Source organism: Phoca vitulina, unplaced genomic scaffold, assembly GCF_004348235.1.
Source record: "Phoca vitulina isolate PV1807 unplaced genomic scaffold, GSC_HSeal_1.0 scaffold50, whole genome shotgun sequence".
Lineage (NCBI taxonomy): Eukaryota > Metazoa > Chordata > Mammalia > Carnivora > Phocidae > Phoca > Phoca vitulina.
The window spans coordinates 11,371,718-11,386,772 of record NW_022589753.1 but is presented as its reverse complement, the minus strand read 5'-3'; the positions used below and the strand labels follow the sequence as shown (position 1 = coordinate 11,386,772).

At 45.1% G+C, this 15,055-nt stretch overlaps 1 protein-coding gene across 1 annotated transcript in view; it reads left to right on the top strand.

Annotated features, from left to right (window-relative positions):
- The window catches only part of RNF114 (ring finger protein 114), a 19,719-nt gene extending 8,445 nt beyond the window's left edge, over positions 1–11,274 (top strand). The window contains exons 5-6 of the mRNA XM_032387646.1: positions 7,400–7,507; positions 8,736–11,274. Coding sequence (XP_032243537.1) covers positions 7,400–7,507; positions 8,736–8,801 — 174 coding nt within the window. The 3' untranslated portion in view covers positions 8,802–11,274. The remainder of the gene's footprint in view (positions 1–7,399; positions 7,508–8,735) is intronic.
- The last annotated feature ends 3,781 nt before the right edge of the window (positions 11,275–15,055 follow it).

Below are 15,055 nucleotides of genomic sequence, written 5' to 3'. Positions count from 1 at the left end.
TCCACGGGGTGCCTGGGTGGCTCAGTCGTTAAGCGTCTGCCTTCGGCTCAGGTCATGATCCCAGGGTCCTGGGATCGAGCCCCGCATCGGGCTCCCTGCTCAGCGGGGAGTCTGCTTCTCCCTCTCCCAATCCCCCTGCTTGTATTCCCTCTCTCACTGTGTCTCTCTCTGTCAAATAAATAAAATCTTAAAAAAAAAAAAAAAAAAATCACGCACTCCACTGACTGAGCCAGCCAGGTGCCCCCTTCCCTCTTAATGTCATTGACAGGCTAGGTCTTGATAGAATCTCCTCCATAGTTTTGTTTCAATTTTCCCATCTCATACTGCTCTCTTGAACTGTATACCTAGTTTTCTGGGCACACTTCAGCTCCCTTGCCTTAAAAGGTGGTGCATGGACTTTAGTATTTGAATGAGCTTTTGTGAATAGGATTAGGCCTAGTGGCATTCTTTTTTTTTTTTTTTTTTTTGCAAATTTTAAGATACAGCTGGCCTGTTTGAGAATACCTTAGATCTTCTCTTGACTTTATTGAATTCCTTAGCAAGTCCACATTCCTGTCAATACAGCCACTTTTTACCCTGGGCTCCCCGAGCTCTTACTGTTGTGCTGTGACAGATTTGACAGATAAATTCCCTCTTGTCTGCTTTTCCCAACTCCCCTCACTAGGGAACTTGGCTAGCTTGGCTCATTGTAAGTCATTTTCAGCCAGGTCCTATTGCTGCTAGGCACTCTCTGGTGGCTGTTCTGGGGACTCTATACATTAAGTTCCTGGCATGAACCGTCCTCATCCTTTCCAGGTAACACTGAATCCTGCTTTTAACTGAGTTCAGAATATCAGATATGAATTCCTTTCTTCTCTCTTCCTCCTTCTGTCTCAGGAACTCTCTGATTTACCTTTGAGGTTGCAGACTGGCAGTCTATGGGATATGTCTGGCCTATACACACTTTTTTTTTTTTTCAAAGATTTTATTTATTCATTTGCCACAGAGAGAGAGAGGAATCACAAGTAGGCAGAATGGCAGGGAGCGGCAGAGGGAGAAGCAGGCTCCCCGCCGAGCAAGGAGCCTGATGTGGGACTCGATCCCAGGACCCCGGGATCATGACCCGAGCCGAAGGCAGACACCCAAAAACTGAGCCACCCAGGCACCCCTGATCTATACACATTTTAACTTCCCTTTTAACCGTTAAAAACCATAAGATTTCTCAGTCTTGATATTCTACATTTGAGAAACTGGAAGTTCTGACAAGAGCCATCTGGCCTATGGGGAGCCTGGGTGGCTCAGTCATTAAGTGTTTGCCTTCGGCTCAGGTCATGGTCCCAGGGTCCTGGGATCGAGTCCCACATCCGGCTCCCTGCTCGGTGGGAAGCCTGCTTCTCCCTCTCCCACACCCCCTGCTTGTGTTCCCTCTCTCGCTGTGTCTCTCTGTCAAATAAAATCTTAAAAAAAAAAATAAAATAAAAAATTAATGGGGCACCTGGGTGGCTCAATTGGTTAAGCATCTACCTTCAGCTCACGTCATGATCCCAGGACCCTGAGATCGAGCCCTGCATCGGGCTCCCTGCTCAGCGGAGAGCCTGGTTCTCCCTCTCCCTCTGCCTGCCGCTCTGCCTACTTGTGCTCTCTCTTTCTCTGTGTTAATAAATAAATAAAAATCTTACAAATAAATAAAAATTAAAGCCAACTGGCCTAGAGTAGTTGCTGCCCCTCTAGATGGAATGGGCTTAACACCCGTCCTCCTTTGCTCATGTGCCTTACTAATCTGGTCCCTGTGAGCACTTGAATTTGCAGCCCTTGTTTCTTGTCCTTATCATTCCATTTTGTGTTGAGGAAAAGGCTCCTGTGTCCTCAGACCCATGCAGAGGACTGAGCATAGGGCCCAGCCCAAAGTAAGACTTATCTCTGCTCCTGTGGCTTACCCTGTCCTGTGTCTTATCTTGTCTTACCTCAAATTTGTTTCTCTATCCACGCCTCACTTGTTTTCCTTCAGACGTGCCCATCTTCCCTGGCTCAGTGGTAGGAGGAATATTTGATCTGTGCTCTCTCTAGATAGTGTTTGGTTGATCTTTTCCCTCAAGCTTGTCATTTTCTAGCTGATGCTGTCTCTTTGAACCCTTTTCTTTATCCTCTCCAGATTGAGCTTCCACCCCTGCTGATGTCATATTCTCCATGGTCCCAGCTGACTTCTCGAGTCCTTGCTTTCTGTCACCTCTTTGCAATTTTTTAAAAAGATTTTATTTATTTATTTGACAGAGTGCATGTACAAGCAGGGGGAGCAGCAGAGGGAGAAGGAGAAGCAGGCTTTCTGCTGAGCAGGGAGCCTGATGCGGGGCTCGATCTCAGGACCCTGGGATCATGACCTGAGCCGAAGGCAGACACCTAACTGACTGAGCCACCCAAGCGCCCCGTCTTTGCAATTTTTAAATACGTTTTCTTCATATTTAGTCAGTTCACATTGTAAAAAGTGTGTCTCTGACCCCTTCCCCTAGTTTTCCGGTTCCCTTCTATACCATTAGTTTCCCAGTATTTCTTTATATTTTTGCATTTTATTCTATGTTTGGGTATGTTAAATGCATTATGTTGCCATTTGCCATTTTTGTTTAATAGAAGTAAACCCGATGTAAAAGTAAACCACACCATGGTGGCTTGCCAGCCTCATGAGATCACTCACAGAATTGATTATTCTCAAAAATTAACAGCCTCACCATTTGATATTAATATTTGTCATTCTAACATTTATATCTTCATTACATAGATGACTCTTGAAATTTTCTGTGGGCAGATGCCAACCTGAAATGGGCATTGAATCTGCTATTTTTCTGTGATTCCGGAGTAGCTTCACAGTATGCATTCTTTGGCCACAGTTGGCAAATAAGAGTTATGTTTTGTAAAAAACACCCAAAGCCAAGGTTTCAGCTCTTTCTTCAAGATGTTTTCGGTGTGATTCTTAATAACTGATCATTTATTGAAAAGGCAAGTGTGCAGAGATGCACAACCACCACCCACCTGCCCCCACTATGCATTTTCCATTTTAAAGTTTGCCAGATAAGCTTAACTATTTTGGTAATTATGAGAAGAATAATGGATGTTAAGTAAAATGTAGAGACTGGAATTCATTTCCTACCGCCGTCCTGCCCTGCAGGTTTTAGAAGGGAGTAAGTGAAGGAGTTTGTGTGCCATCCGAGCTCAGCGGACTGACTGTGTGGTAGAGCCGGTTCGCGGCGGAGCCAGTACTGGACCTGGTGTCCCGGCTTCTAAACCAGTTCTCGCTTCAGAACATCGGGAGCGGTTCTCTGTTGTGCTCACTGGCATGTCAGTAGAGCTCAGCTGTGTGTGGACAAGTACACAGTCATGTAATCCAAAGACGTCTGTAGTTTTCAGATGTCCTTAGGAGATTCTTGTATGTCCCCCTTTTTATGCAAATGACAGCACATTCTACACACTGAATCAGTGTTTTTGGCATCTGCCCCATATCCGACATGTATATCTGCTTTTTTAATGAGCGTCACAGTTTCCCATTAGTTGTCTGTGGCAAAGTTTAATTGGTCCCTTATTGATGAACATCAAGGTTGGTCTCAGACCATATCAGGAAATTAGAGTAAGGACTGGATATTAAATGCTACTAAAGAATTATTATTGATAGGTGGGACAGTAGTATTGGATATGTAAAGGGAAGTACCTATTTTGAGGACTGTACTGAAATAGTTACGGGTGAGATATTGTGTCTTACTTTAAAATGCCTCATTTTTTTGCCAAAATGAGTGTGCCAAACTAAAATCTAGGTGTTGGGGATAAGGGATGGGTCACCAAAGCATTATCTACTTTTCGGTAGGTTGGAAATTATGTTGCACGCTAAGTTTTAAAATGCAGCCATAATTTTTTTTTTTTTTTTGTAGTGTTCCAGGATTCATTGTTTGCGTATAACACCTAGTACTCCATGCAATACATGCCCTCCTTAATACCCATCACCGGGCTAACCCATCCCCCCACTCCTCTCCACTCTAAAACCCTCAGTTTGTTTCTCAGAGTCCATAGTCTCTCATGGTTCATCTCCCCCTCCGATTCCCCCCCTTCATTTTTCCCTTCCTACTATCTTCTTTTTTTTTTTTCAAACATATAATGTGTTATTTGTTTCAGAGGTACAGGTCTGTGATTCATCAGTCTTAACACAATTCACAGCGCTCACCATAGCACATACCCTCCCCAGTGTCCATCACCCAGCCTCCGCATCCCTCCCACCCCCCACCACTCCAGCAGCCCTCAGTTTGTTTCCTGAGATTAAGAGTTTGTCTCCCTCTCTGGTTTCATCTTGTTTCATTTTTCCTCCCTTCCCCTATGATCCTCTGTCTTGTTTCTCAAATTCCTCCTGTCAGTGAGATCATATGATACTTGTCTTTCTCTGAGTGACTTATTTCGCTTAGCATAATACTCTCTAGTTCCATCCATGTCATTGCAAATGGCAAGATTTCATTTTTGTGATGGCTGCATAATCCATTGTAGATATATACCACATCTTCTTTATCCATACATCTGTTGATGGACATCTTGGTGCTTTCCATAGTTTGGCTATTGTGGACATTGCTGCTATAAACATTGGGGTGCAGGTGCCCCTTCAGATTGCTACATTTTTATCTTTGGGGTAAATACCCAGTAGTGCAATTGCTGGGTCGTAGGGCAGCTCTATTTTCAACTTTTTGAGGAAGCTCCATACTGTTTTCCAAAGTGGCTGCACCAGCTTGCATTCCCACCAACAGTGTAGGGGAGGGTTCCCCTTTCTCTGCATCCCCGCCAACATCTGTCGTTTATTGACTTGTTAATTTTAGCCATTCTGACTGGTGTGAGGTGGCATCTTGTTGAGGTTTTAATTTGGATTTCCCTGATGCCGAGTGATGTTGAGCACTTTTTCATGTGTCTGTTGGACGTTTGGATGTCTTCTTTGCAGAAATGTCTGTTCATGTCTTCTGCCCATTTCTTGATTGGATTATTTGTTCTTTGGGTGTTGAGTTTGACAAGTTCTTTATAGATTTTGGATACTAGCCCTTTATCTGATATGTCATTTGCAAATATCTTCTCCCATTCTGTCAGTTGTTTTTTGGTTTTGTTGACTGTTTCCTTTGCTGTGCAAAAGCTTTTTATCTTGATGAAGTCCCAGTAGTTCAGTTTTGCCCTTGCTTCCCTTGCCTTTGGCGATGTTCCTAGGAAGAAGTTGCTGCGGCTGAGGTGGAAGAGGTTGCTGCCTGTGTTCTCCTCAAGGATTTTGATGGACTCCTGTCTCACATTTAGGTCTTTCATCCATTTTGAGTCTATTTTTGTGTGTGGTGTAAGAAAATGGTATAGTTTCATTCTGCATGTGGCTATCCAATTTTCCCAACACCATTTGTTGAAGAGACTGTCTTTTTTCCATTTGACATTCTTTCCTGCTTTTTCGAAGATTAGTTGACCATAGAGTTGAGGGTCCATTTCTGGGCTCTCTATTCTGTTCCATTGATCTATGTGCCTGTTTTTGTGCCAGTACCATACTGTCTTGATGATGACAGCTTTGTAATAGAGCTTGAAGTCCGGAATTGTGATGCCGCCAGCTTTGCTTTTCTTTTTCAACATTCCTCTGGCTATTCGGGGTCTTTTCTGGTTCCATACAAATTTTAGGATTATTTGTTCCATTTCTTTGAAAAAAGTGGATGGTATTTTGATAGGGATTGCATTAAATGTGTAGATTGCGCTAGGTAGCGTAGACATTTTCACAATATTTGTTCTTCCAGTCCGTGAGCTTCTGGAATGCTTTTCCATTTCTTTGTGTCTTCCTCAATTTCTTTCATGAGTATTCTATAGTTTTCTGAGTACAGATTCTTTGCCTCTTTGGTTAAATTTATTCCTAGGTATCTTACGGTTTTGGGTGCAATTGTAAATGGGATCGACTCCCTAATTTCTCTTTCTTCTGTCTTGTTCATGTATAGAAATGCCACTGATTTCTGTGGATTGGTTTCATATCCTGCCACTTTACTGAATTCCTGTATGAGTTCTAGCAGTTTTGGGGTGGAGTCTTTTGGGTTTTCAACATAAAGTATTATATTATCTGCAAAGAGTTGAGAGTTTGACTTCTTCTTTGCCGATTCAGATGCCTTTTCTTTCTTTTTGTTGTCTGATTGCTGAGGCTAGGACTTCTAGTACTATGTTGAATAGCAGTGGTGATAGTGGACATCCCTGCTGTGTTCTGACCTTAGTGGGAAAGCTCTCAGTTTTTCCCCATTGAGAATGATATTCGCTGTGGGTTTTTCATAAATGTAGCCATAAATTTTTAACACATCTTTGCCTGTGTTTATTTATGTTTATAAGATAAAGTCTTAGATCTGGGTTAATTTGGTTAAAGGTTAAGTGCACTCATAAAACTGATAGTGCTATAGTACTCTGTGGTTTTGGTACTACAACCTAATTTTCTCTTTTTTTCCTCTTTTGGCTTCCTGAAATCCCTCTGGTTGTTTTGTCTCTGTTGAAGCCTCTCTTCCTTCAGCTGTTGACCCTCTGTTCTGTCCCCTCTCCATCTACAGAGTCTTTAACTGTTAATGTTTCAGCCCTTCCCATTGGAAGCCACCACCTCTCAGTCTCTGAACCCGACCCACCTTCCAGCCCCACAGCTACAGCTGCCAGCCCAGCTCCTTCTACCAAGGAGTCTTCTACCATTTCAGACTAATCTCTTGCCAACGCCTTTTGTCGCCCTGTCTTCCTTGTAAATGGTGGGTTCCATTTCCAAGCTGACTGCTTAGGCCTACTGCTCCCCCTGGCCCAGCTCCTCTCTGTCCGTCTATGAATTTTCCATTCTAGCCAGACTGATTGCCTCGTTGTAGGCCTATACTGCTGCCCCCTGGCCTCTCCTCGGTGCCACTTCCTGTCTTCTGGAGCACCCTTTCATGTTCTCTTTGTCCTTCCAAATACCTCCCAGTCTTCAAGGCCCAAATCGACTTCTTACTTGAGGGCTTTCCAGCCTCAGCCCTCTCATCTGAGCATTGACTTTGTAAAAATAGCACAGAAGGCTGTGTTTTACTTCCTCGGGATACGGTTCATCTGTCATTTCCTTGGTTTTCTTTGTGCTTTTGGATCATTTTGTGTGCTGGGTCAGACAGCCAGAGTCTAGGCCCCTACTGAGCTGACACACATCCTGGTCACAGTAAAGGTTCAGAAAAGGGTGGTATAGTGGCCGAAGCCTTTATGCACTCTCATCTCTCATTTGACCTGAGGAGGCTGACAGTGCTTTCTGGGATACAAATGTACATATGAAGGAGTGGCCAGGCCCTAAACCAGTGTGTCAGGAAAGCTGCCCTGGAGGAAAGGAGGCCAGATAGAGGCCACAGAGGGCTAATGTCAGCTTTAATGTCAGGTGCCTAAGACTGTGCTTCTTTGTTGAAAGGTTTGCCCGATATGTGCCTCAATGCCCTGGGGAGACCCCAACTACCGCAGCGCCAACTTCATAGAGCACATCCAGCGCCGGCACCAGTTTTCTTACGACACTTTTGTGGTGAGTCTGGAGCCCGGGCCCTGATCCTTCCCCTGGGGGAACTCCCTTCTCTTACCTGGAGAACTGTGGGTCCCATTGTTGAGTTTTGTCACTGATGTGATGGGCTCCCTGGACCAGCAGCTGTGTGGTCCATACTTGTGAACCCGGTGAGTGGCCAGAGCCTTTGTTGTGTGGTATTTAAGAAGGTGAACTGGCCAGTCATCTGCAGTGAAACATAGTGAAAGCTTGCTTCCTGAGTTTTTTCCCAAAAAATTTTCCCACTTTCTTTTGGTATGTGTAGTTTTTACCTGTTATAGAACCTGGCTTAGGATCCCAAAGCTCAGATGCTCATGGGGACCAGGCAAGTAATGGCAGTGGTCCTCATGAGGATTTGCAAATTGGACAGTATCCGACCCGTGTTATGCTGCCATTAGCTCCAGCTGATCGTTAGCGTGCGGAGATACAGGGATAGTATTGCCTGTCTCTTCACCTACCCCAACCCCAGGAAGCTGGAAAGGCAGAATGTCATGGGAAGTATCACATATTTTTTTAAAGGACTTCAGGTCAAACAAAGCACATCCACTCGCCAAAGGTGTTCATCCGGTTGGTATCCTTTTTGAAGGGACCCACTGTTGTTTTGGCATAATAGTAATAGATAAATTTGGCCAACTGCTCGAAGTAAACTGTTTGTTTGTTTATAGATGTATGTCGTGAGGATTTTAGAGTAGTATTCAGTCTTAACGGCTATATTTCAGGACCTGGGAAGGAAAGCATGACTCTTTCCTAAGTTGTCATAAGAATATTTATTCTCAGTCTAAGAGAGTGTCTGAGGTTCAGACTTCAAAATAACTGTCCTTTTTGTTAGGGCTGTGAAGAGGAATATGATTCCCAAGTTCTACCCAAGTAGATAATTTGGCCTCATTGAATTAAAAAGGCAAGTTTGACTCCAGTGTACTCCCGTTTGAGCACTTGGTCTGTGCCCCTCTCCATGCAGGTGCCCTCTGGTCCTCCTAGTCCCTGTCTGAGGGAGCCATCAGTATTTTCATTGTCAGGATGAGGCAGCAGAGGCACAGAGAGATCCAGCAGTTTGCCCCCAGTTACATGGCTGGCGTCGCACCCTGGAGCCGGGATCGGTCCTGGGGCAGTCGCCTCCAGAGCCCATCATCCCTGGGCTGTCCCACTTCTACTGAACGTGAGTCTTTGTGGCTTTAACCGGTGCTGAGGCCGAGTGTCTGTGTTTCGCCCATAGGATTACGATGTTGATGAAGAGGACATGATGAATCAGGTGTTGCAGCGCTCCATCATCGATCAGTGAGCAGTCTCTGCTGTCCATCTCCTGTTCCAGAGCTTCCATTGTGTGTTAGGCGTGAAACGTGACTCATACACCTTAAATGTACAACAGACCTGGAAGTGAGCTGTGGTGTTAAGAAAGGGTACCTTCTGACAGAGAAAGAGGTCTCCAGGTCAGAGCCGTCCTTTCCTTTGGGGTCTTCCCTACTGTTCATTCTGTCACATGTCGGGTCTTTGATTGCTCCTCAGCTACTTCCTGGATCTTTTGCTTCCTCTTCTGGAAGAGAACCCAGCTTCTCCACCTATCCTTGTTTCACACTTGTTCCTCCCATCTAGTGTTCGTTTCTCAGGTCCTCTGAGCCAGCCAGGACCTTTTTTGGGTCATGAATAGCACAAATGAGACCAGCATCTTCTCTCCTTGTCCCTGAGGTTTGTGTATCCGATTGGTGACGGAGCTCCTTCTGTGCTCTGGAAGTTCTTGTTCGTTGGCCCTTAGCAGCAGCTGCCAAAAGCTGGAGTTTACCTCCTGGGAAACATTTCAAAAGGCCTGTTGGGGTGAATGTTCTGGGTTTAGCATGATCTGATGCTGGAAGTTTTGATTAGTGATATTTTCCTACCACTCCTGCACACCCTTAGAATTAACTGGTTCAGTCTTAAATGCCTGCATGGTGCCTTTTTAGGATAAGGTGTAACCATATATTTTTAGTGAGAATAAGTGTTTCTAGGTTAGGAAAGTTAAACTCCATTTATCCATAAGTGGGGAGGAGGATCAGCTAAGAGCAGTGTATGGGCCATAACTTTTTGGTTCTGATTTTCAAACTAATGCCGTATTTTCAAATGACTGAGTCATGTTTACCTCTCTATTTGGAGCCTGCATTCTTGTCCTTGAAGCACGAGAAGGAGTCCTCAAATGAATAAGGAAGAGGTTTAGGGGCTCCAGTGGATACTATAGTTAATTTATCTTTTATTTGGTAACTTAGATTAAACTGAGTATTGCTTTTCTATCACAAATGGTTTCCACATGTAAATCAGTATGTGAAAACCTGCCTTCTAAAGCAGAGGTTATAGGAAATCTAGTATCACAGCCTATCTTTTTTTGACAAGACACACTGTTCAGAAGGCAAACATGTCTCCTGTGAGCATTTGTTGATGGAAACTGTCTACTGGAAGCTTGCTTTGTTAATAGCTCAAGAAACTTGAAGTTCACCATGTGTCACGAATGTTAATAAATACAAGGCTAAGAGCTGTCGGTCTAATATGTAGGAGCAGAACCTCTGCTTGACCAAAAGGCATGTGACTTTAGGTTCACTTTTTCGTGTCAGACCTCTCTGCACTGAGCGTGGAAAGTTTCTCTGGTCAGTGGCTGAGGTTGCAAGTGACAGCGCGCTTTGGGCCTGTGTGTAGTGCTGTTGGGAGCCTCTCCCTCCGCCAGTCGGGGCTGCAGATGCCTAGTAACCAGCAAAGACAGCGCCCTTTGGGGGCAAAGTAATTTTTTCTGATGTGCTATTGTTTGGGAGGGCCCAAATGTTAAGGTCCATGTCTTCACTGTAATTTCTGGAAAAAGTTCATTCTGACCTCCCTGAATTGAGAGGTCTAAGTTTGGAGGGAAATTTGACAAAGCCTTCATTTGAGGGAATGGATAAGAGTGTGTCCATTTCACTGGTGGTACCAAGAAACCGATTTCCTTGTATTAAGTGCACTTCATGTATTTCTAATAAGATGACTTTCCAGAAAGTGAAATTTGTTATGTTCTGGCTTTTAAATGGTGAAATATAAATAAATTTCATAATTTATCCAATTGGCAAGCTGTAATGCCTGTTTTCATTAACCACCTTTTGCTGAAGTCTAGGCCTGCGGTGGCTCCAGAAGATTGCTGCTCTTTCTAAGGGGAAGGGCTTGTCTGTCATGAGTCCCATCTGGCTCTGATCTTAGCTCTGACACTTCACCAACTGGGCCTAACCAAGCTTGTCCTCTCTGGAAAATGAACACAACCCTCCCTTCTCACAGCTGGGAGCTCTGGTGAGGTGAGAAATGACCATGCTCTTTGAATCAAGGGACACGTGGCTTCAGCTCCATTCTGATGACTTAGCAGCAGCCCCGAGGTGTTGTAGTAAAGTTTCGTGCATTAAGATCCGGGGTCATGGCATGCGTAAGCTCTGCATTCTGCCACTGGCTGTGGGACTTTGGGCAAATACTTTCCCTTTCTGAACCTGATTCTCTACAATGAAATGGGAATGATTTTCTGGCTTCTAGTGTCTTTATAAAGGAGGAGGTGTTTACTATTTATTAAATAGCTACCATTTATTAATCCTTTACTTAATCAGTTTATAATTATATAGTTGGTGAATATGTGCCTGGCACCGTGCTGGCACATAAAAGGTGCTTGGTAAATAGCCCGTATGCCTGAATAGAAGGAAGTCATTCATTTTTTGGCCAAATTGGACAGAACTTTTATCATTGCAAATCAAATACTCAGATGTCTACTAATTTTTAATTATATTTAAAACAAACATAGAAGTATTGCTTTTATCTAGTTGTACATTTCCAGGAATAGCTGCCTTTTAAGGATATAAGGGATTCAAGAAGCAGCACAGGCCTGGCGTGGCGCCTGCTACATCGTGTATACTCACTGTGGCACTCAGCTACTAGACTTACCTCCTGGGCGTAGCTATTCCAATCCCAATCCCATAGGAATCTTAGATTTACTATGGCCCAAACCGAACTCAGCATCTCCAGTTTCCTCCCTCCATGCCTCTCCCTCTTCTGTGTCATTCCCTCTTACTGTGGACGGTACCAGTGACTACTCAAGCCAGTGATCCAAGAGTCCTCCTACCCCCGCCTTCATACCTCCACCTTTGGCTAAGTTCCAGTTAAGTCCTGAACTCTGGTTGCACATCAGGAAGTCACCATTTGTGCCTCCCTTTCCTCCAGGTCTAACATTACAATGGTGGCTGTCCTTTGAAATTCCTTGTCATCCAAAACAGGTCAGGAAAGGGACGTTTGATCTGAGGCCTGAATGAGATAAGGGACAAACCTGTTGACCAGGTGGGGGAAGAGCATTCCTGGAGGGAACCAGTTCAGAGGCCCTGAGGTGGGAGCCTGTGTGTGACACTCGGCCACTGCAGTGAGGGGGCTGTCATGAGGCCGTGCCAGAGGCAGCGTGCCAGCCCGGAGGCTGTGGAGGGCAGACCTGGGGCTTTTCTGTAGCTGAGATGGGAGCGTTGGAGGTACTGAGTGACAAGACCTGGCCTGGGTTTAAAGAGCAATCTTCTGGCTGCATGTGGAAGAAGGGACCACAGTGGGGAAGGTGGAAGCAGAGACCAGGGAGTTGGCGGCCGCAGGAGTCCAGGGGAGAACGGCGAAGTAGTGGCGAGGTTGTCTGAAGGTGTTTTCTAAAACAGAAGTGTGAAAGCAAGTGAGAGGTCGAGAACGACACCAGGGTTTGGGGCCTACACGATTTGGTGGGCAGAGGTGCCTTTCCGAATTGGAGGGAAAACTCCACGAGCGGCAGTGGTGGGGGAATCAGGGATGGAATGGGTGCTTTGAACTTGGGATAAGACTTCCACATTCCCTCGTTGCACATAGAGAAAGTGCCAGCTCTCAACTCCAGGATGTGCCTGGCATGCTTTAAATAACTAAAAGATTACTCTGATGTTTGTTATTTTGGTGCCAACTGAGTCCTTAAAATGTGGACCAACAGTCCTTAAAATGTATGAGTAGACAAAATATCTCTACGTCTGATTTAGATACATCAAGTAAGGAAAAATGAGGCATCTGAGTGTTTCATTTGCAGTGGTGAAAGCTCTAACGTTCATTTTGGCCAAAAATACTTCTTAAAATTTCCTTATTGGAGAAGGATGATTTCCTCATACTCAGACATATATGGTATTTCCTGAGCACCTACTAAGTGTGTCAGCACTGTGCTAGGCACTGGGGATTCACACATCAATCCAGTGTATAATTACAAACTGATTAAGTGTTCGTGGTAAGAGATTAATAAATGGTAGCCATTTAATAAATGGTAAATATTCTTTATAAGAGAACCGGAAGCCGGAAGTCCATGGGCTTACAGTATCATCTAGACCTTTTCTCCTTTTTTTTCCACCTGGTACTTTGCTCTCCTGTGACTTGAGTGTCCCCTCCTACTGGCTCTTCTCCCAAACAGCATTTGAACATGATTGGGTTTCCTCCACCATCCACTACTGGCCCATAGTTCTTGTTCATACCTAGACATCCTGAACTGGTTGTCCTCGCCCACTGCTTCAGTTTCTCTTACTTCCCAACTTTACCCCTGAACTGCTCCCACATACGCTTTGTACCCTGCCCCTCACCAAAGACAAGGCCTGTTACTAACTCCAGCAGACACGTTAGTCCTCCATTTCCATCTTCAACCTGTTTAGTGCTCTTGACCCGCCCCTCCTTTTAGAAACAGTTGCTTCTGCTGGCTTTTCTGCTGGGACACCATCTGGTTTCTCTTCCTATTTCTTTGCCACGTTCCTTTTCCTTGGCAGTTGCCATCTCCTGGTTCCCTTCCCTTAGCTGTTGGAGTTCTTCAGACTCTGCCTTAGACTCCATCTCACCCCACACCCTGTCGCCGGGTAGACTCCCTCCCCCACTCACCACTCTTCCCTTGGCTTTCCTTACTGTCTGCGTGCTGATGGGCACAGACCCATAGTTCTAGAGCAGACGGCTCTCTGGAGCTCCAGGCCCACAGAGCCAGCTTCCTCATAGAGCTATCCATTGCATGACTGAAGGGCATCTTCAGTTCTGCATGGCCCAAACTAACTCATCATCTGCCCTCTTACTACCACACCCCGTGCTAGGTCCTTCTCCCACCACTTTAGGGGAGGTGAGGCCAGCATCCCTCCAGTGGCTCAAGAGTTAGCCCGAGTATCATCTTTAACTCCTTTGTCCTCCCTAACACCCCATATTACAAAATTGTGCTGATTTTAGCTCCCATATAATGCACTTGTATTTTCTCACTAGCCTACTGCCACCAGCATCTCAAACCCACCATAATCTCACCTGAATTATCACCACAACTTTCCTTCTGGCCTCCAGTGTTCTCTAGCCAACATTCAGTGTATCTTCCACCAAACAGCCAGAAGGAGCATATCCTTTAAAACCCTTCAAAGGCTCCAGATACCCTCGGATAAAGTCCCAACACCTGGACATGGCCCTCCAGGCCCCCTGTGCTCTGCCCCTACCTGCCTCTCCAGCTTCAGCTCCTGACACTGGCACTCACTGTGCTCTGATCATACGAGCCTTTTTGCACCTCAGGTGTGTAGTGTCTCCCACCATCCCTCTGGAATATTTGGTGCTGCTGTATCCCCGCCCCCCCGCCACTTCCCCCACTGTTTTTGCCTCCCAGTTGCAGTTTGGATGTCTAGATCAGAATTTCATGTCTGATGTTCCTGGTACTAATCAGGGTATTTATTAAACTCTTGTATAAATACCCCTACTATGCCGTAAATTCCCTGAGGTCAAGATTCTTGTCTTACTTACCTCTGTGACCCCATTGCTCAATATTTGGGTCAAATACAGGACTCCCAGATACATGTTAATTTCAAGCAAACAACAAATAACTTTTTAGTGTAAATATGTATCAGATATTTCACAGAAGTATAATTTGCTCAAGTCAGGAAATGAATGCCAGGAATATTCATGCTGAAAAGTTATTTGTTTGGAATTCACATTTAACTGGGGTGTTGTGTAAATTTTTTTAAAAGATTTTATTTGAGAGAGAGGGGGAGAGAGGGAGGGAGGACACAGAAGGAGCATGAGAAGCAGACTCCCTGCTGAGCAGAGAGCTGGATGTGGGGCTCGATCCCAGGACCCTGGGATCATGACCTGAGCCGAAGGCAGATGCTTAACCAACTGAGCCATCCAGGCGCCCCGGGTGTTGTGTATTTTTATTGGTTAAGTCTGTAAACCCTACTCAGTGTGTATTAGCACAATAAATGTTCTGAACATCTGCTATGTGCTAGGCAACTCACACCTCCTCATTAAATTATTTGTGCGGTTACTTGTTCTCCCATACTAAGAAGTTAAGCTCTTGAGGGCAAGGACTGTGCCCATCTTGTGTGCTTCTGGCGCCAAGTACCTTCAGTAAATATTCCTAGCATTAAAATGGAACTTTTATAAAAGGGGGCTCTTCTACAATGGTACTTCCTTTCTGTTGCCCGGAAGTAGGGGCTTGTGTGGTGGTAGGGGAGAGCCTGAAGGGGGCAGTGTCTCCTAGAGCCTGGGACTGGCCCCGCTGTGCGCAGGAAGGCTGGC